General features: G+C 42.6%; 2 protein-coding genes, 1 long non-coding RNA gene and 1 pseudogene across 4 annotated transcripts; all 4 read right to left on the bottom strand.

Annotated features, from left to right (window-relative positions):
• Positions 1-236: 236 nt before the first annotated feature.
• LOC106381902 (protein CHAPERONE-LIKE PROTEIN OF POR1, chloroplastic) lies at positions 237-1,706 on the bottom strand. Of its 2 annotated transcripts, none has more exons than XM_013821843.3 (5): positions 1,548-1,706; positions 1,318-1,401; positions 846-1,220; positions 611-687; positions 237-516 (listed from the first exon to the last, which is right to left on the bottom strand). In XM_013821843.3, the coding sequence occupies exons 2-5, from the start codon at positions 1,372-1,374 to the stop codon at positions 366-368; spliced, it is 660 nt and encodes a 219-aa protein (XP_013677297.1). In that variant the 5' UTR covers positions 1,375-1,401; positions 1,548-1,706; the 3' UTR covers positions 237-365. The 2 variants fall into 2 exon arrangements, with proteins under 2 accessions (XP_013677297.1, XP_048601702.1); XM_048745745.1 differs by having other exon boundaries at positions 1,498-1,665.
• Positions 1,707-1,802: 96 nt separating this feature from the next.
• LOC106381900 lies at positions 1,803-17,970 on the bottom strand (annotated as a pseudogene).
• LOC125580727 (neurofilament medium polypeptide-like) lies at positions 9,379-11,836 on the bottom strand. Its single transcript, XM_048745744.1, has 2 exons — positions 10,718-11,836; positions 9,379-10,640 (listed from the first exon to the last, which is right to left on the bottom strand). Exons 1-2 carry the CDS (start codon positions 11,624-11,626, stop codon positions 9,591-9,593), a joined length of 1,959 nt encoding a protein of 652 aa, XP_048601701.1. The 5' UTR covers positions 11,627-11,836; the 3' UTR covers positions 9,379-9,590.
• A 2,895-nt stretch (positions 17,971-20,865) lies between the features above and the next one.
• LOC125580726 lies at positions 20,866-22,363 on the bottom strand. Its single transcript, XR_007318476.1, has 2 exons — positions 22,085-22,363; positions 20,866-21,896 (listed from the first exon to the last, which is right to left on the bottom strand). It is a non-coding gene; the product is annotated as an uncharacterized LOC125580726 (long non-coding RNA).
• Between the last annotated feature and the right edge of the window lie 1,818 nt (positions 22,364-24,181).

Raw genomic sequence — 24,181 nt, 5'->3', positions numbered from 1 at the left:
GGAAATAAAAATCTGTAACTTTAAAAAATCTTTACAAAGCATGATTGGCAAAATTTTGAGCTGTAAAAATAATTTAGGCTGTAGAGAGATCTTACAGCACTTCTAAAGCACTTGCCAATCAACCCCTAAATTTCATACAAATTCTTGTTTGAATAAGCCCTCCTTAGTTTTTCGGTCGGTTGGTTATTTTGCCCATCCTAGTTTTAGTAAAGGAAATGTAGAAGAAATTCATCCAATTTGGGGTAATATCCTGATCAATTTGATTCCATAGAACCAACCAACGTTGTGGAACCCCAAGTTCAATTTCCGGTGAGAACAGGTACAAGAAAGAAGAAACACAAAGTCTGGATAAAAAAAAATGCAACCTACTTGAGGAAAGTACAAGAAAGAAACAAAAACACATAAGCAACCAATGAGGTTAGGAGCTCCAGTGTCCATGCCGGGTTAATGAGAACCGTCGGAATCATGGAAATGACTAGCGAACCGCAGAACCATCCCGCCACTAATGCACCAATCCTGCAAAATCATATTAACCAAGCCCCATCAATCAATGTCAATAAAAAAAAAACAATTTAAGCTATCGTTTCAGCTTAGTTTTCAAATAGCACACCCGATCAAGAAAGCTCTGCCCAAGCTCTTCGTCTTCTCATTCAGGAAATATATGCAAGCAGCCAACGACACCGCAACCTACAAGTAACAGCCAAAGGTTTCAAATCACTTCTTCTTCATCTACTTATCTACAGGTTAATCTTTATACTAAGACTTGTAAAGATAAGATAAGCTAAGCTAGACTATACTATTGTCTCAAAAACGTTAGAACGTCACCAAAAGAAGCAAAGCAAAACCTGAAAAGCAGGACCGCCTTCTGCTGAGTTCATGATACTCCAACCACCCATGAAGGCAAAAAGGAACAGTCTTCTAAACACGGTATCCATTGGAGGCATCTCGACGAAGTCAAAAAGAGCCTTGAGCCACGGAGGAGACTCCTCGACTTTCTTCTTCAACCTCGTCTTGAGGTTGATCTTAGTCTTCTTCCTCTTGACAAAGCTAGACATGAGGAGCTTCTCGAAGGGGCCTTCTATAGACTCTTGGCTTCTCTCGTGTCCAGCGTACTGCTCTAGCAGAAAGTTGCGAGAGGCCCAGATCTCTTCCTCGGAGGCGTAGGGGCTGATCCCTAGGCGCTTGTACGGGTCCCAGACTCTGGTCCGAGGGAACGTTGCCTACTCCAAAAAAAAAAACAAAGTCGTTTGATTTATACATGAGTAATTAAAACAGCGTAAAGCTAGAGACTTTATCAAGAAGGGGAGATTACAATACCTCCGTATGGAGAATCAGCGGAGGAGCACTTAGGGGTCTTGAAGGTTCTTGAAACATGACTGATTTGGATTCCGTGATTGAGAGCTGCAAACATCAAGAACCATAAGCTCTTAAGATTCGATTATACGAACAAAACCCTAGAAATTGAAATCGGATAACGGGTCAAAACCCGAATTCCACCTCCAGAAGAAGGTGAAATGAAGGAAGGACGAAGGGGGAAGAGATATTACAGCTTCGATGGAACGATGAAGGGAGAAGATACTGTAGTAGAGCCAGAGAGAAGAAGAGACGACGACATGGTTCCTCCCGTCGGTCTCAAACCGACGCCGTTTTTCTTGTTTCAACTTATCCTGAGGTTTGGTGAAGAAGATGAACTTGTGTATTATATACCAACTCTGTTCACGTAAATTACAGAATATCCCCTTCTTCTTTTATTTATTTTGGTTTTTGTCCATGTATTTACTAAATTATTAATACCACCCTAATTCCGAAATAAGTTATTTTACAATTTACACCAAACACCAAACTGTTACGTTACATTACAGGAGAAGTACATATTCACATTAAGGATCGCGATACATTTATGGATCTCTTGATACACTCACACAAGACCAATTCTACAGGATATGTGTGAATTTAGAATTATTTATTGATGTAGACATGGATGTGGATTTTATACAACAAAATATCAAACGTGGTGAGTTTATACGGCAAACAATAGTCTCTCATAGCTTCGAGTTTAGACCAGCTTGAGTAAGCCGTTGCCTTAGAACTCTTCTCATCACCTTATCTGTGGCCGTCCTCGGTAAGGCAGAGTCACAACAGACGATACCTGCATTCAACATTTCACATTAAGTACATTTACTACTGTATAAAGTTTGCTACAACACAATCACTGATGAACTCTCTTTTGTTGTTGTTGGTAATTGTAGAGGATGGATTTGACCATCCCACAAGGCCCGAGGAATAGGAAGGCCTGGCCCGAATTAGGAAGAGCGACGCCTCGATCGGTCGGCTCGAGAATCAGGTCTCTCGGCTTGACTCTTGAATACTTTTAGTTGATCATTATCGGCTGAAGTACGTTCGGCTCAGCGGCTGCTCGGACGCCTACGGGCTTCTCGGCCCAGCAGAGGAGGCCCACCAAGATGACGTAAATTAGGTCAAGGACGAGGCATCAGGACGTCTATATAAGAGAAAGGAGAGAAAACGAGAAAAGGATCCGAAATCACTGACTAACACTTGGCGGCTAGATTAGGGTTTTCACCTTTGCTTCATCTCGCCGTTAGTTGTACTTTTCTGGTAGCTTACCGAGCCACCGGCTTCATTTTTGTCGCGCTCTCTTCTTTTCCCTTGTAACCGACTGAACGTTTTCTCTCCGACCATTAATAAGACGTCTTTGTTTAAACCCACATCTTATTTATTACCGTTTCTCGATCAAACAGTTGGCGCCCACCGTGGGGCCACTAGCAAAGTAACGTCGGAACTATGGTCGTTAGCAATGACAGTTCTTCGTCAGGCGAGGAGCGCGAAGCTCTCGAGGTGACACCGGCTCCAGAGGTGACACCTACGCCTACACCAGTAACTCCACTTCCCCATCCTGCATCTATGGAAACTATCCTGACACGCCTCGCCCTACAAGAAGCGGCGCAGAAGGCGGCAGTTGACCAAATCACGGCGATAGCAAAGATCCTTGCTCCTCTCGCTGCAAACGCCGAAGCTTCAACGGCGCAGTATCGTCAACACCTGTTCGCCACAGAACGAACCACCGACTTGGCACCTACGCGGGATAACGATAACCAAAGCGCCGGTAACGACACCAATGCGCAAACCGCAAGCGAACTAGCCGCGTTAAAACAGTCGGTCCTCGATATCAATTCTAAGATCCACCAGGTGACGACGTCCGCGCCCCAAATCGAGCATGTACTCGCGGAATCTCTTCGTACACCCTTCACGCAAAAGGTTACCAGCGTGCGGCTACAGAAGATGGAGAAACTCCGTCTTCCAACCTTCAAAGGTCTCTCCGACCCTTCTACTCACGTCACGTCTTTCAACATAGCGATGCGACGCGCAAACCTGACCGACGAAGACAAAGACACCGGCTTTTGCCAACTCTTCGTCGAAACCCTAGAAGGCCCGGCCCTTACTTGGTTCACCGGCCTCAGAGAGAACTCCGTCGACTGTTTCCACGACCTCTCAACGGCTTTCCTTAAGAACTATATCATGTTCACCAACCAGGAAGCGACCGTGTCAGATTTGTGGAACCTCACTCACGCCAGCGACCAAAGTCTCCGCGACTTCATGGAGAAATTCAAAGCTATTGTCTCGAAGATCGATATTCCCGACCATATCGCCGCCGAATCTTTGCTGAACACCTTGCACGTCGACTCCACATTCCGCCAGGATCTTTACCGATACCCGACCAAATCTGTCTCCGACGCCATCGCTCGCTCGCACAACTTTATTCGCATGGAAGAAGACACCAGAGCAAAGTTCGCAAAAGAAGCAGCGGCGAGACAGCCATCCTCCCGAACAAACGACACCCGCCCCGAGCCTCGCCAGCACTCCTCCGGTGGAAATACCACTCAGAAGCGAGGCTACGTTAGCTCGGTCGATGATGAGGAATCTCCGAAATCAGCAGCCATCACACGAGAGAAAGGCTGGTCAACCGAACCAGCGAGTTCAAACTCCGAGGAGCCGAAAAAATGGTGCCTCTACCACAAAAGGGATTCCCATGACACGAAGGAATGCAAGGTCCTCATCGGGCAGTTTTTTGACGGGATCACTAATGGGACAATCCAAATGTCCACTTCTCCTACGACACCGAAAAACACTAAAAGCTGGAGTAAGAACAAGAAGAAGAAGGCACAAAAGTCTCAAAAGAACACGGCCCCGAGCGAGGAAAGAGCAAGCCCTGAGCGCACTCCCATCAACAACGTCGGCCCCGCCAACGATTCATCAGAAGACGAACACCCGCGTCGCCGACGACGAGTGGAAGTCATACTCTCTCGCCCTTGCGACTCCTCTGATGACGACGTCCCGACAGTGCAACCAGATCTGCGCGATAAATTGGACAGCAAGGATAAGCAGTCTCTCGCTCCCTCGAAAGCAGATAAAGACCTACGCATTCTATTGAAGCGAAAAAACGCCGCGAACGAAAACACAGGAACAACCGACCTCCGTGCGACCATCTCAAAATGCAACGCTCGGAGAGTCGGTCAAACTGGTGACCTTCGTGACCAGCTCAATTCGAAGGCCGACGACCTGCGAATCCAACTCAACCGTTCGAAAGGGTCCGATCTGCGACGACGCCTTGAGTCAAAAAAGAAACAGCCCGCAGAAATTCCTACATTCGAGAACACAACCGACGATTTGAGGAAGCAACTCGAATCAATGCGAGCTACCCGAGCCCCGCACATCAGTGTCATAATGGGCGGATCACCACCTTGCGGTGACTCGGTTCGAGCCGTCAAAGATTACAAACGTCAAGCAACCACCTCTCAGAAGTGGCCTTCTCCAGTCGAAAATGATCACCAGATCACCTTTTCGGCACTAGACACCAAGGGCGTCCATATGCCACATAATGATCCTCTCCTCGTCGACCTTGACATCGGCGAATGTCTGGTCGCAAAAGTCCTTATTGATACCGGCAGCTCAGTCGATCTCATCTTTCGCGACACACTCGACAAAATGGGAGTTGATTTAAAAGATATGAAGCCTTCCTCTCGCACGCTCACCGGCTTCAACGGAGCCTCGGAGCAAATGATCAGGACAATTCGCCTTCCAGTTTACGCAGGTGGTATGACCCGCATCGTCAAGTTCTCCGTCATCCGCGCGAAAGCACCCTATAATGCCATACTCGGAACACCATGGCTGCATTCCATGAAAGCCGTCCCTTCGACTTATCATCAATGCATCAAGTTTCCCGGAAAAGATGGCAAAACTCAGACGATTCGGGGCGATCAACAAGCCGCAAGAGAACTATTGATCGCAACTGTAAAGATGCAGCAGCAAGCTTCCCTCGTCAACTCCGTCAGTAAACCACTCAACAAGATATACCCTCAGAAGGAGGAAGTTCGCGAAGTCGCAATTGATGAATCCGACCCGACGAAAATCATCCGAGTTGGCGCCTACCTGTCCGACGACGTATGTTCACAGATCATCTCTTTCATCAAAGACAACGCCTCGACGTTCGCCTGGAAGACTTCCGACATGAAGGGAATCGACCCCGCAGTTACCTCTCATGAACTGCACGTCGATCCGACGTTCAAACCCATCCGACAGAAGCGACGAAAACTCGGTCCAGAACGATCTAAAGCCGTAAACGAAGAAGTCGACAGGCTCCTCGACGCGGGTTTCATAACCGAAGTCCGATACCCCGAATGGTTGGCTAACCCGGTTGTCGTCAAAAAGAAAAACGGCAAATGGCGCATATGCGTCGACTTCACGGACCTCAACAAGGCGTGCCCAAAGGACAGTTACCCACTCCCTCATATCGATCGTCTCGTCGAATCAACTGCTGGTAACGAACTCCTAACCTTCATGGACGCTTTCTCGGGATACAACCAGATCTTGATGCATCCCGACGATCGCGAGAAGACGGCATTCATCACCGACAGAGGGACCTACTGCTACAAGGTGATGCCCTTCGGGCTAAAGAATGCCGGCGCGACTTATCAGCGACTCGTCAACCGAATGTTCGCCGATCAGCTAGGCAACACCATGGAAGTGTACATCGACGACATGTTAGTCAAATCGCTCAAGGCCGACGATCACCTAAACAACTTACGCGACTGCTTCAAGATCTTGAATGACTACGGGATGAAGCTCAACCCGGCCAAGTGTACCTTCGGTGTCACTTCGGGAGAATTCCTCGGCTACATTGTCACTCAACGAGGAATCGAGGCTAACCCCAAGCAGATCTCGGCGATCCTCGATCTTCCAAGCCCAAAGAACAGCCGCGAAGTACAGCGACTAACCGGACGGATAGCAGCTCTCAACAGGTTCATCTCGCGATCAACCGATAAGTGTCTTCCCTTCTACGAGCTACTAAGGGGCAACAAGAGGTTCGTCTGGGACGAGAAATGCGAAGAGGCGTTCAATCAACTAAAGCACTACCTCACAACCCCCCAGTACTATCAAAACCAGAAGCCGGCGACACATTGTCTCTCTACATAGCCGTCACATCCTCCGCTGTCAGCAGCGTGCTCATTCGAGAAGATCGGGGAGAACAGAAACCAATCTTTTACACAAGTAAAAGAATGACCGAGCCGGAGACGAGATACCCAACACTCGAAAAGATGGCCTTGGCTGTCGTCACCTCGGCTAGGAAACTGCGACCCTACTTTCAGTCACACACGATTGAAGTGCTCTCCAACCAACCACTCCGAACGGTTATGCAGAATACCAACCAGTCAGGACGATTGACTAAATGGGCGATGGAGCTGAGCGAACACGACATCGTATACAAGAATCGCACAGCAGCAAAGTCACAGGTCTTTGCAGACTTCTTGATCGAGTTAACACCAGAGCTGGAGCAAGACCTCATCCTACCAAGTTTGAACTGGATCCTCCACGTTGACGGTTCATCCACGAGTAAAGGGTCGGGGGCAGGAGTGCAACTGCAATCACCAACAGGAGAACTCATCCGGCAGTCATTCGGTTTTGGTTTTGCGGCGTCAAACAACGAAGCTGAGTACGAGTCCCTCATCGCAGGACTCCGTCTCGCCAAGGCAGTAAAGGCCAAAAGGATCAGCGCTTACTGCGACTCTCAACTTGTTGTAAGCCAGTACCTCGGCGATTACGACGTCCACAACGAAAGGATGGACGCCTACCTCAAACTCGTCCAAGACCTCACGCGAGACTTCGAGTTCTTCGAACTCACGAAGGTTCCTCGCGGAGAAAATGTCTGTGCCGACGCCCTCGCTGCTCTAGGAAGCAAGCTACACGATCAAGTCAAGAGGACAATCCCAATCCATAAAATCGAGAAACCGAGCATCGACACGAAGGCGGAACAGACTGCAATCGCAGCAGCGATTAGCGAAGCAATGGACATCGACGAAGCAGAACCTCCTTCGCAGGACGATCAGCCAACAGATTGGCGCAAGGAACTCATCGATTATCTCGCTGAAGGTTTATTGCCCACCGAGAAATGGGACGCGCGGCGACTGAAGCGACGTAGTGCACACTACGTTGTCATGGACGGGGAACTACACCGATGGACCGCGACGAAGGTGCTACTCAAATGTATCTCCGGCGAAGAAACGAGACTAGTCATGGCCGAAACACATGAAGGAGCAGCAGGCAATCACTCGGGCGGACGAGCTCTTGCATTAAAAGTGAAGAATCTGGGATTCTACTGGCCAACCATGAACGCCGACTGCGAGAAATACGTGCGCAAGTGCGACAAATGCCAGCGTCATGCTCCCACCTTACACAGCCCAACGCAGTTCCTTCATACCCTAACTGCTCCATACCCATTCATGCGATGGGGAATGGACATCATCGGTCCAATGCCGGCATCTCGCCAAAAGAAGTTCATCCTGGTCCTCACAGACTACTTCACCAAGTGGGTCGAAGCCGAAGCCTATGCCAACATCACCGACAAGGAGGTGCAAAACTTCGTCTGGAAGAACATAATCTGCCGACACGGGCTCCCATACGAGATCATAACAGACAACGGTTCGCAATTCATCTCGCATCATTTCAAGGGATTCTGCGACAGATGGCGCATTCGACTCAACATGTCGACCCCGAGAAACCCGCAGAGTAACGGCCAAGCTGAGTCGACGAACAAGACCATCATCGACGGTCTGAAGAAACGACTCGACTTAAAGAAGGGTTGCTGGGCGGATGAACTAGATGGTGTCCTGTGGTCCCACAGAACAACTCCTCGCGGAGCGACGAAGGCCACGCCCTTCTCAATGGCCTACGGCGTCGAGGCAATGGCTCCCGCAGAAGTGAATGTGACGAGTTTGCGCCGATCACGAATGCCACAAAACGTCGAACTCAACCGTGACATGCTGCTCGACGCACTCGACGACATCGAGGAAAAGCGCGACCAAGCACTGCTCCGTATCCAAAATTACCAGCATCAAATCGAGAGCTACTACAACCAAAAGGTTAAGTCGCGTCCCCTCGAAATGGGCAATCTTGTTTTAAGAAAGGTCTTCGAAAATACTAAGGAGTGGAAAGCCGGCAAGCTTGGAGCCAACTGGGAAGGACCATACAAGATAGTCGAAGTCATCAAACCAGGAGTATACCGCCTCGAGACTTCAACAGGCGAAGCAGTACCGAGAGCTTGGAACTCCAAACATCTCCGCCTCTTCCATCCTTAGTCAAAACGAACACTTTACCGAGTAAATGCGCCACTAAGGCCACTTTTACTCGGTCTCCTAAAAGAAAAAAAAAAAAAAAAAGAACGACCAACGGTCACATTCTCTCGCTAAAAAAAAAAAAAAAAAAAAACCGAGTAAATGCGCCTCAAAAGCCACTTTTACTCGCAATCTAAGAACTACGAATGGCTTGATTCCCACGAAGGGATACGTAGGCAGCCCAAAAGAAAAAGGGGTCCAGCCGAAATAAAAAAAAAATACAAACCCCCTCCCCGAGGAATCGACCTCCGAAGCAGACGATCACTTAAGCGGTGCCGACGCGAGCGCGTCCCGGCTTCTCGAACAAGCATATCGGTACTCGCGTCCCACGATGGATATGTCCTGATCAGACACGTATTCACGGGGGTCGACCGTGTTGCGATTTAAACCAACACGACCGAGACAATGACTCCAACTCACCCTGTAATTTACTAAAGTAAAGTTTGGCCCACCGAACGCTTGAAAATTACGCTAGGGTCGATTTGGAACCGTCAACGTCGAGGACTTATAACTAAACTCAAACGACGAACGATCGGGAGTCAAAGAAATCGACCGAGACAAAGTCATAACGAGCCTAACAATACAACGATTCGATATCTCGATTATAATTAAACTCAAATGACGAACGATCGCGAGTCAAAGAAATCGACCGAGACAACGTCATAACGAGCTCAACACTACAACGATTCGATATCTCGAATAATGTTTATACTAAACAAACAGTCACTTCAAATCTTGATAAATCATGCATTTGATAGATAAGTACAATAAAAGACAAACAGATAATACGATTCGAAGAGTTGTAACAGAGGAACAACAAAGTAAAAGCCTCGAAAGGCAAAAGTCTAAAAGGCAACAACATAAGTCCTCCGAGACTCAAAAGAAAACAACAAACAAGGAAAACTAAGCTTCCTGATCACTCTCGCGATCATTAAGGGCGGAAAGCTCCGAAGCCCTGACGCTCGATTCGCGGGCAATCGGAGAGACTTGCACCGCATCATCCTCCGACACCTCGCCAGTGTTTTCCTCGCCATCCCGACGAGACTCTTCTGGAGGCGGCGAATCGCGACCCTCGATTGAAGTGTCCGAAAGCACGAGGACAGGAACGTTATTTCCATCGACTCGGGCTCCTCGACCAGGCACCCCTTCCTCAAGAACAGTCGAAGGGTTTTCGATAAGAAGCGTCGGTTCCTCGCGCCTTTCTTCGACCGGACGAGTACACGAGACATGCAGATTTGCCGCGGTCTCCGGGTCAATTAAGCCAGCGTTGGAACCATACGGATCGAGACCCGCCAGAATCCGAGCATCCACAAACTGAGACTCCAACACGAGAGGAGAGAGTCTAAAATCGCTTTCAGGGATCTCACCAACCTTCAGCTGCTCAGCCTCTTGTTCGTATTTCCTCTCGTACTCGACGAACATATCAATAGAGGCTTGCGGTATGTCGTTCCCGGCTCCTTTCAAGGCCTCGAGGCACTTCCTAGTCCCAAAGGCTTGGCTGTAAAGTAACCGAGCCTCGTCGTAAGGACCCCGACGCTCCTCTCGAGAACGAATCCTGGCGAAGCAACGACTAGCCTTGGCGGTCATTTCCGCCTCAACTCTCCCCCTTTCTCTCGTCACCTCCAAGATTCTGGAGTCTCTCAGACGTTTCATCTCTCGCTCGTGCGTGGCAGCGAGCGAAGCCCTCTCGCTCTCGAGGTCAGCATTCTTCTGTTCAAGCTCGCGAATGGTTCTTCGAGACGACTCCAGCGCGGCTTTAAACTCATCGCGTCGAGCAACGGTGCGGGCCATCACCCCGTCGAGCTTCTGCAGATTGGCCCTTGACTCGTTCAGTTGACGAGCAGAAACCTCTTCCTTCTCAGCAAACTCTTTCTTGGCCAGCTCGAGCTCCTCCAAGGCTCGTTTAAGGGCCGTGTCGTATTTATCAATCACGACATTCATCGTGCTATCACCCTGAACACGCGACACAATGGAAATCGTGAGAGGTTAGGAGTCAAGGAATTTAAAAAAAAAGGGACCAAGCCGTTTACCAGCAGTTTGGCCCTTGCAGCTTCTTCGTATTCACCCCCGATGATAAGGTCCTTCACAGAAGGAAGAGGTTTCGCCCTCCCTCTTAGTTGACAGAGAAACTCCCCACATTTCTCTGGAACGTACACTAAGGGAGCCGGTCCCTCATAGTGGAAGTCGACCTTATCAGGAAAGCTGAATCCGGGAGCCCTCCTTAGGATAGCGGAGCCACGGGAAGAAGTACCGATCTGGACGGCCCCTCCTCCGACGGGAACTGGAGTTCTCTCGCGAGGAAACGTCAGAACAGGAGACCGCCTCTCATCATCGTCTTCGTCATTTCCCCTCCTTATCAGGAGTGGCGACCCTTCGCTATCTTCCTCGGAATCACCCGAGCAGGCGGCATTAAGAGAAGTCTCGCGTTCCCCTCCTTCACTTACTCCTTCCTCGTCATTCCGTCCCTCCGAGGCTTCGTCCTCAGAACCCCCCTCTTTGGGCTGAATTTCTTCTCCTCGAGCATCCTCTTCCTCTTGCTCGATCTGCTCGTCAGCATCTTCCAACTGCTCGCCGGCGGATTTCTTCTTTGTCCTTTTCTTCTTGCTCTTCTTCCGGGGCTCACTGGAAGGAGGGACATCACTCGTCTCCTCAGTACTCCTCCCGGCTCCCGAACCATCGCCTCTTTTCCTTTTCTTTCCCTTCCCCGCACTTCTGGCATCGGAAGGGAAAACCTCGTCAGAACGAGGAACCGCCGTTGAGGGTCCTTCCCCGCTAGTCAGCCCCAGCTGGGCCGCTATTATTGCGCTCAAATCAGGAAAAGTACCCATCTTCTTCGCCTCGGTAATTTGTTTTTGGATGTCTCTCGGGAAGATGTCCAGTCGCTTAGCGCGAATGGGAAGAACGGTCGGAAGATCGGATCTCCACTCTCCTGAAAACATAAGGCAGAAGGGTCAGGACGCGACAGATAAAACTTGCGACTAAAAGAGCACAGTCTAGAGGTGCGAGAGAACGTACTTCGAGCGATTCGATCTTTAAGCTCACGGATCTTTTCGACGGAAATCTCGGACCAACGATAGATTCGAAGCAGAGCGACGGCGCGAACAATCCTCAAGAAATCTTCGGGATAAACTGGGGAGGTAGGATGGCCAACTGCATACAAAGCAAAAAAAAAAGGTTGGTTAGAATCGACAAATCGCTTACGGTTCGCGACAGAATATTCTACCGCAAGAACGGTTCCAAAGAACTCGGTAATCATCTTGGGGAGGCTCCTCGAAGGCCAAACTGTCGGACTTAAGGAAGAAGTAGGAGCGCTGCCAGTTCTGCGTCTTATTCGGATGACCGGCACACACATTGCAGTTCGGTCGCATCTTCACCGAGTAAGTGCCATCTTTCATGTCGGTTATCGAGGTCATCTCCTCGAACGACCTAACGCTCATCGGCATGTCGATCTGCTCCGCCAAAACCGACAAAGTGACCGCTAGACGCAGCGAGCCATTCAGCAGCTGACTGATCGCGAGATCTCGACGTCTGGCGTATGCTGTGATCAGTCGCGGGATGGGGAACCAGCAACGAGTGTCTTCCTGAAAATAGGATTCGTACACCGTCTGGTACCCCATCGGAGGAGACCAGGGTCTCTGCGCTTCCGTAGGCACAAGGAAGGTCACGCCTACGGCACCCGCAGCCCGAAGAACCCTCTTCACGCTTCCAAGAGTCGACTTCGTCTTCTCTACGCCTTCCCAGTCCTGACCGGCCAAGAAGGCAGGACGCAATAAATCGGGATGGAGTTGAGGAAGCTCTTCGAAAATCCCGTCGGGGTAAAAGGTGGTCGGGAAGAACTCGGCCTCAGAATCATCGTCCTCCGAGAGACCAACCTCCGCAGGTCGAGCTCTCAGGGTGATCGAGTCAACAGGCATCGCCCCGCTCTGCCCGTCTCTCGAACATTCCATTGCATCCCTCGCAACGACGTTCTGACATCCTTCTCTCGCGAGTCTCGCAGCATCCGCAACCAGAAGTCGATGAGAGCGAGATAGATTCGCCGTGTCCATCATCGCCGCGCGATGAATCGCCGCGCGATGAATCGCCGCGCGATGAATCGCCGCGCGATGAATCGCCTCCGGATCTCCGACACGACCCCCGTCGGAATTCCTTGTCGGATTCGACGTCGCTGCGACTGGCTTTCCCTTCTGTTGCTTCGATAGCCTCTGACCCGACGACATCGCAGAACGGAACGGTGAAGAATGTTTCGAATGAATCTAACAACGCTTAGAGAGATAAAGGGAAGAGAGAGAAAGTACCTTTGATCGCGGAGAAAAACTTGAAGAAATGAAAGGGGATCTGCGTATTTATAAGGAAAAGAGAGGGGGGGAAACTCGAGGCGCCATCATTAGGTCTATTCGGGCCCAAACGGGCCTCGAAATCCGCCCTAAAAACCCAGCGGACCCTCGCGACGTTTCGACTTCTCGGTTCATTTAAAAGAAAAAGAAAAGAGAGGGGAATTCGAGGCGTCGTCATTAAGCCTAAACGGGCCTAAATGGGCCTTGAAACTCTCCCAAATGTCCAGCGAACCTTCGCGACGAACCCTTCCTGCGACACGACGACCAAAAGAAGAGATAAAAGCCTCTACTGCTCGCTTTCGAGAGAACAACGCTGTGCGACTCATCGACCAACCGTTCTAACCTTCCGGCAGGCCTCATATTCCCTCAAACCTCCAAACCTTAGAATCCATCACGAGCTGGAAAACACTCCGCTCACTAATGGACTTGGGGGGGACTTACTGTAAAGGATGGATTTGACCATCCCACAAGGCCCGAGGAATAGGAAGGTCTGGCCCGAATTAGGAAGAGCAACGGCTCGAACGGTCGGCTCGAGAATCAGGTCTCTCGGCTTGACTCTTGAGTACTTTTAGTTGATCATCATCGGCTGAAGTACGTTCGGCTCAGCGGCTGCTCGGACGCCTACGGGCTTCTCGGCCCAGTAGAGGAGGCCCACCAAGATGACGTAAATTAGGTCAAGGACGAGGCATCAGGACGTCTATATAAAGGAAAGGAGAGACAACGAGAAAAGGATCCGAAATCACTGACTAACACTTGGCGGCTAGATTAGGGTTTTCACATTTGCTTCATCTCGCCGTTAGTTATACTTTTCCGGTAGCTTACCGAGCCACCGGCTTCCTTTCTGTCGCGCTCTCTTCTTTTCCCTTGTAACCGACTGAACGTTTTTTCTCCGACCATTAATAAGACGTCTTTGTTTAAACCCACATCTTATTTATTACCGTTTCTCGATCAAACAGTAATATACCTTGAACAGTGGATTGAGTTTCTTTTGTATCTCAGAGTTGAAGGACTTCTTCAAGAGGTTCAAGTCACGATTCGTTAACTCTTGACTCTTGAGCACAACAGCGATTACTAGCTGCTCAGGACCTCCACTGGGAGGTGGAACACCGATGGCTGCTGTCTCCAGGACGCTGTCATCAACGGAGTTACAGACTCGTTCGATCTCAACAGAACCAACCTGAGCAAGAGTATGATTATGATGATGCACGTTGTTGGACTTGGGCACTTCCTGTTATTAGTACTACTATATAATAAGAGTAATGTACAGCAAAAGGTTACCTTTATACCACCAAGATTCATTGTGTCATCAGCACGTCCTTGAGCACGGTAGTATCCTTTTGAAGTCCGTTCAAATAATCTCCGTGTCTTCTTAAAATCTATCGCAAAGCAGGTACGCCACAGACTCAGAACCGATGAAACCTTACGTGAAAATGTGGCAAGAGTTGGATTACCTGTCCTTGAAAGGTGGGCATTCCTTTGAAGTAGACGTTGTAGTGATTTCCATTCAGGAGACTGCTCGAAGCTCCAAACACGTGAGGCCAAAGAGCCAATTCTCCTACTCCTTCTGCGTCTGGAGGCTGAAATGAGGAAGGGAAAAAAAAGACCATGCTAACTTCAGTTCGATCCTTGACACCCTAACATCTTTCAGAATCAACACTGTACCATAAATTTGCTTACAAGAGGATTGCCATCTTCACCAAGAATGAAAAGCTTGCAACCCATGGCAGCGGTGCTAAAAGCAGCCAGGGACTGAGGCTGGAGCAAAGAACCGGTGACAAAACTACCTCCAATCTCAGTTCCACCACAATACTCGATTACAGGTTTGTAATGCGCCCTGCTCATCAGCCATAGATACTCGTCTACATTTGAAGCTTCACCCGTGGAACCAAAACAACTATCGAAAACATGCAAATCATCAATTAGTTAAGGGATGACAAAAGATGTTCATCAACATACATTTTTTCATAAATTGATTTATTTCTGGCAAATTACAGTGGTGGCATGAGAACATTTTAAGCTAATTATATCATGTTTCCTAGCTACAGAAAATTCAGACTTAATCACATTACCGGATTCGTGACCAATCAAAGCCAGAAGTAGAGTTTGAGTTTTGCCATGTCCGAACAATGCTTGGTATCACGCCTAGCATTGTTACCTCAGCATCCTAACTCACAGAATATAAACATATGGTGAATTCAAGGGCTGAGCAAATACCAGAGTAAACCATGCATTTAAATCCATAGTAATTCATATGGAATATTCGCACAAACTATCAATTGCTTTTATCCCTTCTAATTTTTTCACTCAGTTAAACCAATGAGATGAGAATGCATAGTTATATGGCTTACCTGCACAAACTTGGCAAAGGCAGGACCAAGAGGTGATCCATTGTATAATGCCATGCAAGCCCCATTTATCAAGGAAGCATAAACGAGCCACGGACCCATCATCCACCCAAGGTTGGTCGGCCAAGCAACAACATCTCCTTGATGAACATCCATGTGGCACCAAGCATCAGCAGCAGATTTCAGAGGAGAAATGTTCGTCCATGGGATAGCCTTTGGCTCACCTACGCCAGTAACGCAACACATAGTATTTTAACATCCTCATCTTCATACCATGTTGCAGCTTTTCTTTTCATTGGCTTACCGGTGGTTCCTGATGAGAAAAGGATGTTCGTGCAAGCTCCTGCTGGTTTCTCTACAGCAATATATTCCATGCCTCTGAAAGACCAGTAAAAAAAATGTTTGTCTTCGTTTTATGACACTAAACAAGTATCAGAACTTATCTATTGGCTAGTATTATTATCACGTGAAATGTAAGATTTTACCCAAATGACTATCTAAAATTCTACCCCTTTCAAGAAAACGTTGCTGTTGTTTTTCAGTTTATAACTGGAAGCTGGACAGTATATGGTATACCTGAGTGTACCTCATCTTTCCTGCATTTCCCAAAAACTCGTTCCAAGACAAATCATTCTCACGGAGGTTCATGCTGACGAATGAGCCTCTCGCAGGAATAACAATTGCCAATGGTGCTTCTGCATCAACGACTCTTCTACAGAGTCAAATAGATAACGTGAGAACAATTTTACAGCACGGCTTCTTGAGAAAAAAAAAAATCAGGCCTGCTGGATTATAAAAACTTCACCTATAAAGAGGAATACTTTTATCACCACGAATGATCTCATCCTGAAAAACAAGATAAACGAAATAAAAAATAAAGAAACTGAAGGAAAAAACTGTCACATCTGCTTTCCTGCTTTTTTATACAGTAATGAAATGAGCTGAAGAAAAGAAATAATGGCACATTCGTTTTACCAATAAATTGACATGAATAGATACTATGTTATATGAGTGTTTCAAAAAAAAAAAAAAAGATACTATGTTATATGATGGCTTTTAAACAGTAACCATTATATGCCAAAATACTTTATACTGAATTCAACAAGAGTGATATTCCAAACAGAGCTACTGACACCTTACAACCGTTTATATTTTGGCCACACCTTTATTCTAAATCAATACGCAAAAGCCAAACAGTTCACCACTGAATAAAGCAAAAAAAAAAAAATCACACCTTGATTTACCTGAGTAAATATGGCTTTTGCTTTTGAAATTTTAAGCCGCGTTGATATTTCACGGGGAGAGAAACTATCAGCTATAGAAACAACAACATGGCCTGCTAAAACAATGGCAAGGTATATGATCACGGACTCAACGTTCATCGGCATATCAATCGCGATTGCCGACTCTTCCACCAAATCCAAGGCATTAAGAGCATGTGCAGTTAACCTACACATCACATAACAAATAGTATACTTGATTAGCAGTTAAAAAATCTCTCATATAAAAACTCTCTCATTTTCGACCAAAAAGGATGAGAAATTTTCATACCAAACCTGTGACCGCAACTCAAGAAGCGTCATGGCGTTGACAGGAAGATCATCGCTACCTTCGTTACGCCATCGGATCACAACGTCGTCGTCCGACCTTCTCTTTGAACTACTACTCAAACAGTTCCTCGCAGGGTTCAGGTATGCTCCAGGAAGCCAATTACCCCCAGGATTGTCTCCGGATCTGTCCCTATCTAAAACACACTTTGGAGGTACAGAAAACAATATGTTCAACTCATCCAGAATAGTTCTCCAGTACACCTGTTTCAACAGTAATGAAAAACCACAATTAGAAAGAAAAAAAAAAAAAACATATAGGCCCCCAGCCGACTAGTGACAAACAAGTCGCACGCCTTAAATTATTTGTTTGGTTTCACTATTGTGAAACTGTTCACAAGTTAGTTACTTATTTCATATTGCTGAAGACGGAATAAAGAACAAACAGACTATTGTTACCTCAGGATTAGATACTGAGAACTCTTGAAACTTCGAGAAACTCGAAACCGGATCCTTGTAGTCATCACCTAAGAACTCTCTCCCACGCCTTTCTAACAAACCGCCAACGTTAGTCAAAGAAGCAACGTTCCAATATACACATACAAAAAAAAGACCATCCAACCATCACCACCGATGAATAATAACGAACCGAAGCGTAATTTAAAAAAAAAAAAACATAGTCATACGGGTCGGGTAACCAAGCGGGCGGGTCGGGTCCGAAATCCTTGTAGCAGCCGTAATACATCATCTGGTGAAACGAGAAAGGGAGATCAGGGTGAAGGATCCGCCGAGAAATCTCGATCCACCTCTCCGGCGGCGTGGCGGAAGAGCCGTGGTTACGGATGATATCGTCTAGATCTCTGAGAAGCTTGTAGGATACATCGTCGGAGATTCCTAGAGCTTCGATATCGGACCTCGTGATAGAATCTAGGGATTTGTACGCCATTTTTCCTCTTATCTTGGAGAGAGAAGAAGAAGAAGAAACAAAAAGGAACGAATTAGGATTTTGATTGAATATGAATTTAGAAGAGGGTGCCCACTGCCCAGTGGAAAGTTCTCCACGTAATATAAAAGAATAAAAAGAGCGCGCAATGCCACGTGTCGATCTAGTCCTGATCTCTTACTATTATGATATTATCCCTAGCTCTTTCCACGTCTGATTGTCATCTTCTTGTTGCTTTTATCATTCTGATCTTCTTCGTTATTTTTCATTTTATTCAATGTGTTGGTTTGTATATTTTTGTTGTTTCAGTCTGTATGAAGTTTAAGGTGTTGTTGTCGAGAGATAATTGTAAAATATTTTTTAAAGTTGATGATACCATAAAGGGAAAAGTAGAACAAAAAAAACCTTTTGACATTTGATTAAGAATCCAATGATTTGATGTTATTGGTTTCAGTCTTTGTACTTGCTGTAGTTGAATTCTCTTTGACACTTCTTTTACTCCTTTGATCATCATCTTAGGCTCCGAATGGTAACTGCAGTTTGAGTGGTGCGGGACAAACGGTTCAACTGTGGTGCAGTTTTAACAGTTATAAAAATGTATAGATATATGATATATGTAAAGGTTTTTGTTACTGTTAACTGCGGTGCGAGACATGACACTGTTTACCATTCGGAGCCTTAATACATATCTACTACTTTCAGTATAAACACACTATCAACTGCCTTGTACATTTCTGAGCCAGCATAGATTTGATGTTTTAAGATTTGGAATGATATGCACAGTTTGATTAACATATTTGACGAACTCTAATTTGACAGTTACGAGGTTAATATACTGAATCCCATGAAATTACTAATGACTTCGCTTCTATATATAGAAATAAGAGCCTCTGACAGTAATCATTTGTTTCTTCTTCTATTTGTATCAGCGAAAAAGAAACATAAAGAAAGAACGGATACATTGGCTTACATTTCAACATGTAAATGGTCCGAGTGTCTTCAATGTTTTCTTTAAGATCTCATCTCAATTATAGCATTTTCTTTAAATTTGGAATTAGATTTTGACCCGCATTTTAAAAACGCAGATAGTTTTTTTAGATAATTTTTTTTTGCAAGTTCTACATAAATGTGTTAAAACGCGTGGATGTTGGCTAACCGATAAAAAATATAAATTTTTGGTGTTAAAAACTTTTGTGTTAAAAACCTCAAACAAATATCTAATAAGTTCAAAAAAGAACTGAACAGAAAAAAAAACTCTAAAAACCAGTAAATTCAGTTCAATATTCCAAAACCTTGAAAACATAATAGTAAAATCATTGCGAGAAATCAGTAGTTGCTCAAAAAAATCATTCCAGAGCCACCTCAATCGAATCCTCAGAAATATTAAAACTCTTGAAGTAATTTTACGATATGAGTAGTTTGTTTAGAAAGCGTTTAACGAAGGCATATTTATAGTATATGAGAAATCGTGTTTGTAAAGTTAGGGTGAAGATAGCTTTAGGAATACATCTATAGCATATTGCAAACGTTAAAGATATTGTGTATCCAAATATAAATATTTGCTAGTCTCTAGCTATATATTGTGGATCTTAAAGATCTCCAGCTAATTCATATTTCAAACAATGTATTAATGATTTTTATTGTTACCGAAGTTTGATAATATCTTAAAATTATTATAAAAATGTATTTTTTTGTTTCATAATAAAAGAAGTTATATATGACACAGTAAATATCGTAATAACACGAAACTTTAAATTCATATTTTCTATGATCAACATATTTTTTTTAACTGATGATATTTTTGTAAATTGTGACAATATAAGGAGAGTTTTTTCTCTCCATAAGGGGAATTTGGACACCTGTCCCTATATTAAATTTAACTAGGTGGCCGGTCCGCACCCTGTGCAGACATAAACATATTCAAATTATTAACTAAGTAGTACATAGTTTTATAAGTAACGAATTTTATATCATAATACCACCGCCCTTGCGAGAAAGCATCAGGTACAAAAAAATGTTGGTACTCAATATTTTACATGGACGAGATGGAACAAAGTAACTTCAGTATCAAGAGGTATTTATTGTGTGTACGTATAATTGCAACGTTCCAAAATAATTTGTATGTTTAAGAAGATATTTTATTTTCAAAATCTGGAATAAATAGTGTATAGTTTCAGAGGTAACATATTTTATATTATCACTACATTCCCATTGAAACCCTCTTTTACCATTTCAGAATGTAATTAAGGATATAAAAAATTCAAAATATGGAATAAAAAGTTCAAAATATGTAATAAATATGGAATAAATAATGTTAGAAATGGGTTGAGCAGAGAGAAGATACGAATTGCAGTCGGTGATTTTCGAATCAGACTCTGTCAGCTTATCAAAACTATTAACTCGACGATTAAATATCCAGCTCTCTATGGAGTGACTGCGGATATTGTATCGCATATGCGGATATTTTATCGCATATGCGGATATTAATATTATGATTAGCTTAATTTTACATGGTTAGTTAATTTTTACATACAATGACATGTATATGCATAATATATATTATATGTATAATACTCACATAGTTATGATTCATTATTTGTGGTTGAAAACTATAAATCTTCTTAACATTATTTAATTCAAGATATAATGCAATCTACTTTGCTGTTAGTTTTTATTTTTTATTGTAAAATATACAAATTACATTCATTAATTTTTAAACTCTAAACTCTTGGTAAACCTTAAACCCTTGAGTATACTCTAACCCTTTGGCTTTACCGGATAAATCATAAACAATAAACTCAAAACTTTTGGATATACCGTAAACACTAATCTCTCTCTCTCCCTCTCTCCCTCTCTCTCCCTCGCTCTCCCTCTCTCCTCTCTCTCCCTCTCTCCCACTCTCTCTCCCCTCTCCTCCTCCCTCCTCCCTCCCTCCCTCTCCCTCCCTCTCTCTCTCCGTCCCTCCCTCTCCCTCCCTCTCTCTCCCTCCCTCTCTCTCTCACCTATTAATAGTGAGAAAAATGTCTTTATTATTGATTTACAACATTACAATATCGCGAATTCCACAAAAGTAAAACAAAAAAAATTAATTAATAGAAAATCTAACAAAAGCCACATCTTAACCAATAGAAGAGTATACTATTGATAACACGTTTCAAAACTTAAACAATGTAAATGAGCTTCCGTTCAAACGCATGATTGATTCAATCTCCGCCAAAGATAAACTCTTAATTTGATCTTCTGATAAACTCAAGCCTGAAAGAACATGTAAAAATTAATTTGATCTACTGACGTTTTCTTTTGATAAAAACGTGATAAGCTAAGAAGTAGAATATTCTTTAATAAATTCTCAATAAATCTTATACTTATAAGGTAATATTATTTTTGGAATATCTTGTTAATAAAGCTAAATGATAACATCTCGTGAATAGATTGCACCAGAATTTTGGTTGACAAGTCTCACCATAAATATTAAGTTTTAAATGCATGATTTTAGGAGAGAAAATATCTTGTCAATTAATTTCGTTTCTCTGACATCTAAAATATTTAGTGAGTATTTAATGAATTAAACAGAGAAATGATCTCAAAAAGATGTTATTTGAATCGAGAAAACACAAAAGATAAGTAAAATGCTAGACTTTACTAAAATATTTAGCTTTCACAATAAGCTATGTAATAGAATGTTCTCAATTTAATTTTAAAAATGTATCTACCTATAAGTTAGGATTATTTATGGAATATATTGTTACTAAAATTACATTTTAAATATAAAAAAGAGAATATCTCGGGAGTAGTTTACACTAATGATTTAATTAACAAATCTTGTCCTTAAAGTTTAAATATTAAAGCATGAGATTAGGAAATAAGATATTATTTCAGTAGAGAAAATACCATCCTACTATAGATATTTTAAAAATATAAATGATTATCCAATTTTGATGTACAGTAGAGAAAATACCATTCCGAGTGCACATCTTTTGCATGATCGGAATGGTGAACTCTTAGAGGTCTGAAATATGACCACTTCTCTCAAATCATCTCTGAAAAAAATATAAAACAAAATCACAATCAGCAAACCAAAAAACAAATATGTGTATATATAAGCTTATAATTCTAAACAATAATATAAATCTACAAATCAAAAAAAGAAAAATATTCGCAGCACAAAAAGATGCTATTGAAATGATTTAGCTGAGAGATGTTATCAAATTGAGTAAAATTTTTTTACCAGATTGAGGAACAAAGATGTTATCGAAATGATATATCAAAGAGGTGTACAATCAAATCATATATAGCTTCAGTGGAGAAATCGTCATAATAGGGTATCTGCATATAAACCAAAAGAAAAATCAGCTCTCATGAAATATAAAAGCTTAATGTTCTAAAATAAGAAGAAAAAAAAGTTCAGAACATTATTAACATTAAAAGTTCAGAATACAAAGTTCAATTATTTCGTTTCTTCTACTGTGAATGTCTTATTTATAGTAAATTGGTAGACGTTTCTCATTGATTTAGCTTGCATGATATGCTAAGAAGTAGAATATTCTTTAATAAATTCTCACTAAATCTTATACTTATAAGTTAATATTATTTTTGAAATATCTTGTTAAAAAGCTAAAGGAGAACATCTCGTGAATAGATTGCACCAGAATTTTGGTTGACAAGTCTCACCATAAATATTAAGTTTTAAATGCATGATTTTAGGAGAGAAAATATCTTGTCAATTAATTTCGTTTCTCTAACATCTAAAATATTTAGTGAGTTTTTAATGAATTAAACAGAGAAATGATCGCAAAAAGATGTTCTTTGAATCGAGAAAACACAAAAGTTAAGTATTAAAGTGATTTCATTTTTAGTAGTGTCGGTGATTAAAATAAATCGAAAAAGAAATTCTAAAAAATCAATCAACAAAATCAAGAGAATTCTTTCCATTTGTAATAATGAAACTAATTATTACATGTATTAACTAATATTGTTGCGCAAGTAATGTTAATAGAGGGATTAAATTATTTTTTCCTTTTCAATCAGTATTCAATGTTACTTTCCTTTTATAGGGGATCGATGAATTAAAATAAATTATTTGATTTGATAAAATGACTTTATATTCTAATATATCTAAAGACTACATAAAATAATAAACCAAAATATTTACTTGAATTGATAAAATGACTTTATATACCATACTTTCGACAATTAGTTACCATAAATAGTGATTAATAATATTATGTAAGTCATTTGGAATCCAAAATATTTATTTGAATTAATAAAATGGATTTATATACCATACTTTCGACAATTAGTTACCATAAATAGTTATTAATAATATTATTTAAGTCATTTGGAAAGTGATGTTAATTGGTCATTAAATTATGTTTTCCCTTGCAATTAGTATTCAATGGTACTTTCCTATTATAGTGGGATCGATGAATTAAATGATATATCGAAATTACAAAATAAGGTAAGTATTTAGAGGGCTTTCCTTTTTAGTAGTGTCGATGGAAAAAATAAATCTAAAAGAAATTCTAAAAAATATTTAACAATAAACAAATATTCAATATAAAGTAAATTTAATTTTATTAATAATTTATAACATTCTGTAAATTATTTTAAAATTATGATAAATTTATTCTTTAAACAACGATAAATAATTTAAAAATAATATTAATAAACATATTTGAATTTTTTAATATTTAAAATAATTATTATATAATTATATTCGAATACAATTCATCAAGTAGAGTATAAAACAATTATAATTATCTTATATAAAATTTCGTTCATTATATTTTATAGTTTATAAATATTAAAAGTAATAAATAAAAAATTATTAATCTTTCTATAATTTCGAGAATCAGTTTCCATAAATTGTTATTCTGTAGATTATATGGCAAGTGATGTTAAATGATTTTAGACTTACCTTAAATTTTAGATCAAAATTAAATAAATAAAAATTAAAAATCATCGACCAATCAAATTATAACAATTTTCTTGAAACTTCACCTATGAACGACACGTCACCAGAAATTACTAAAGTGACTTCTCTTTTAATATATAGGGGGATTAGTTTTCGTTTGGGCTTTGTTTAATTTGTGTTTATATTATTGTTATTGATAACTTTAACTGGGCTTTTAAGTTGTAGCTTGGAATCTTTCAGCTCTTAGAAACTGTAGGTCTACCGATTCCCTTTCACCTTCTCCTGCGACGTAACTATGTAGTTATGACCTTTAATCACGTTAACCCACCACACTCACAACCTCCTCTTCATTGCTTCTTTAGTTACACTTTTCAAAGCTTAATTTTGTTCTCTTTCATACGACGATAGTGT

The sequence above is a fragment of the Brassica napus genome, chromosome C1 (genome assembly GCF_020379485.1).
Source record: "Brassica napus cultivar Da-Ae chromosome C1, Da-Ae, whole genome shotgun sequence".
Classification (NCBI taxonomy): domain Eukaryota; kingdom Viridiplantae; phylum Streptophyta; class Magnoliopsida; order Brassicales; family Brassicaceae; genus Brassica; species Brassica napus.
Note: the sequence above shows the minus strand (reverse complement) of the source record. Positions and strands in the feature narration are given on the sequence as shown.

Bases quoted from the DNA above. Each gene is read 5' to 3' on its own strand.
- LOC125580727 (XM_048745744.1), bottom strand. From the start codon at position 11,626: ATGTTTTCAGGAGAGTGGAGATCCGATCTTCCGACCGTTCTTCCCATT. The intron at 10,641-10,717 runs GTAAACGGCTTG...TCGCGTGTTCAG, and splicing joins CTGCAAGGGCCAAACTGCTG to GGTGATAGCACGATGAATGT.
- LOC106381902 (XM_013821843.3), bottom strand. From the start codon at position 1,374: ATGTTTCAAGAACCTTCAAGACCCCTAAGTGCTCCTCCGCTGATTCTC. The intron at 1,221-1,317 runs GTATTGTAATCT...TTTTTGGAGTAG, and splicing joins CGCTGATTCTCCATACGGAG to GCAACGTTCCCTCGGACCAG. The intron at 517-610 runs GTGTGCTATTTG...ATGATTTTGCAG, and splicing joins GGCAGAGCTTTCTTGATCGG to GATTGGTGCATTAGTGGCGG.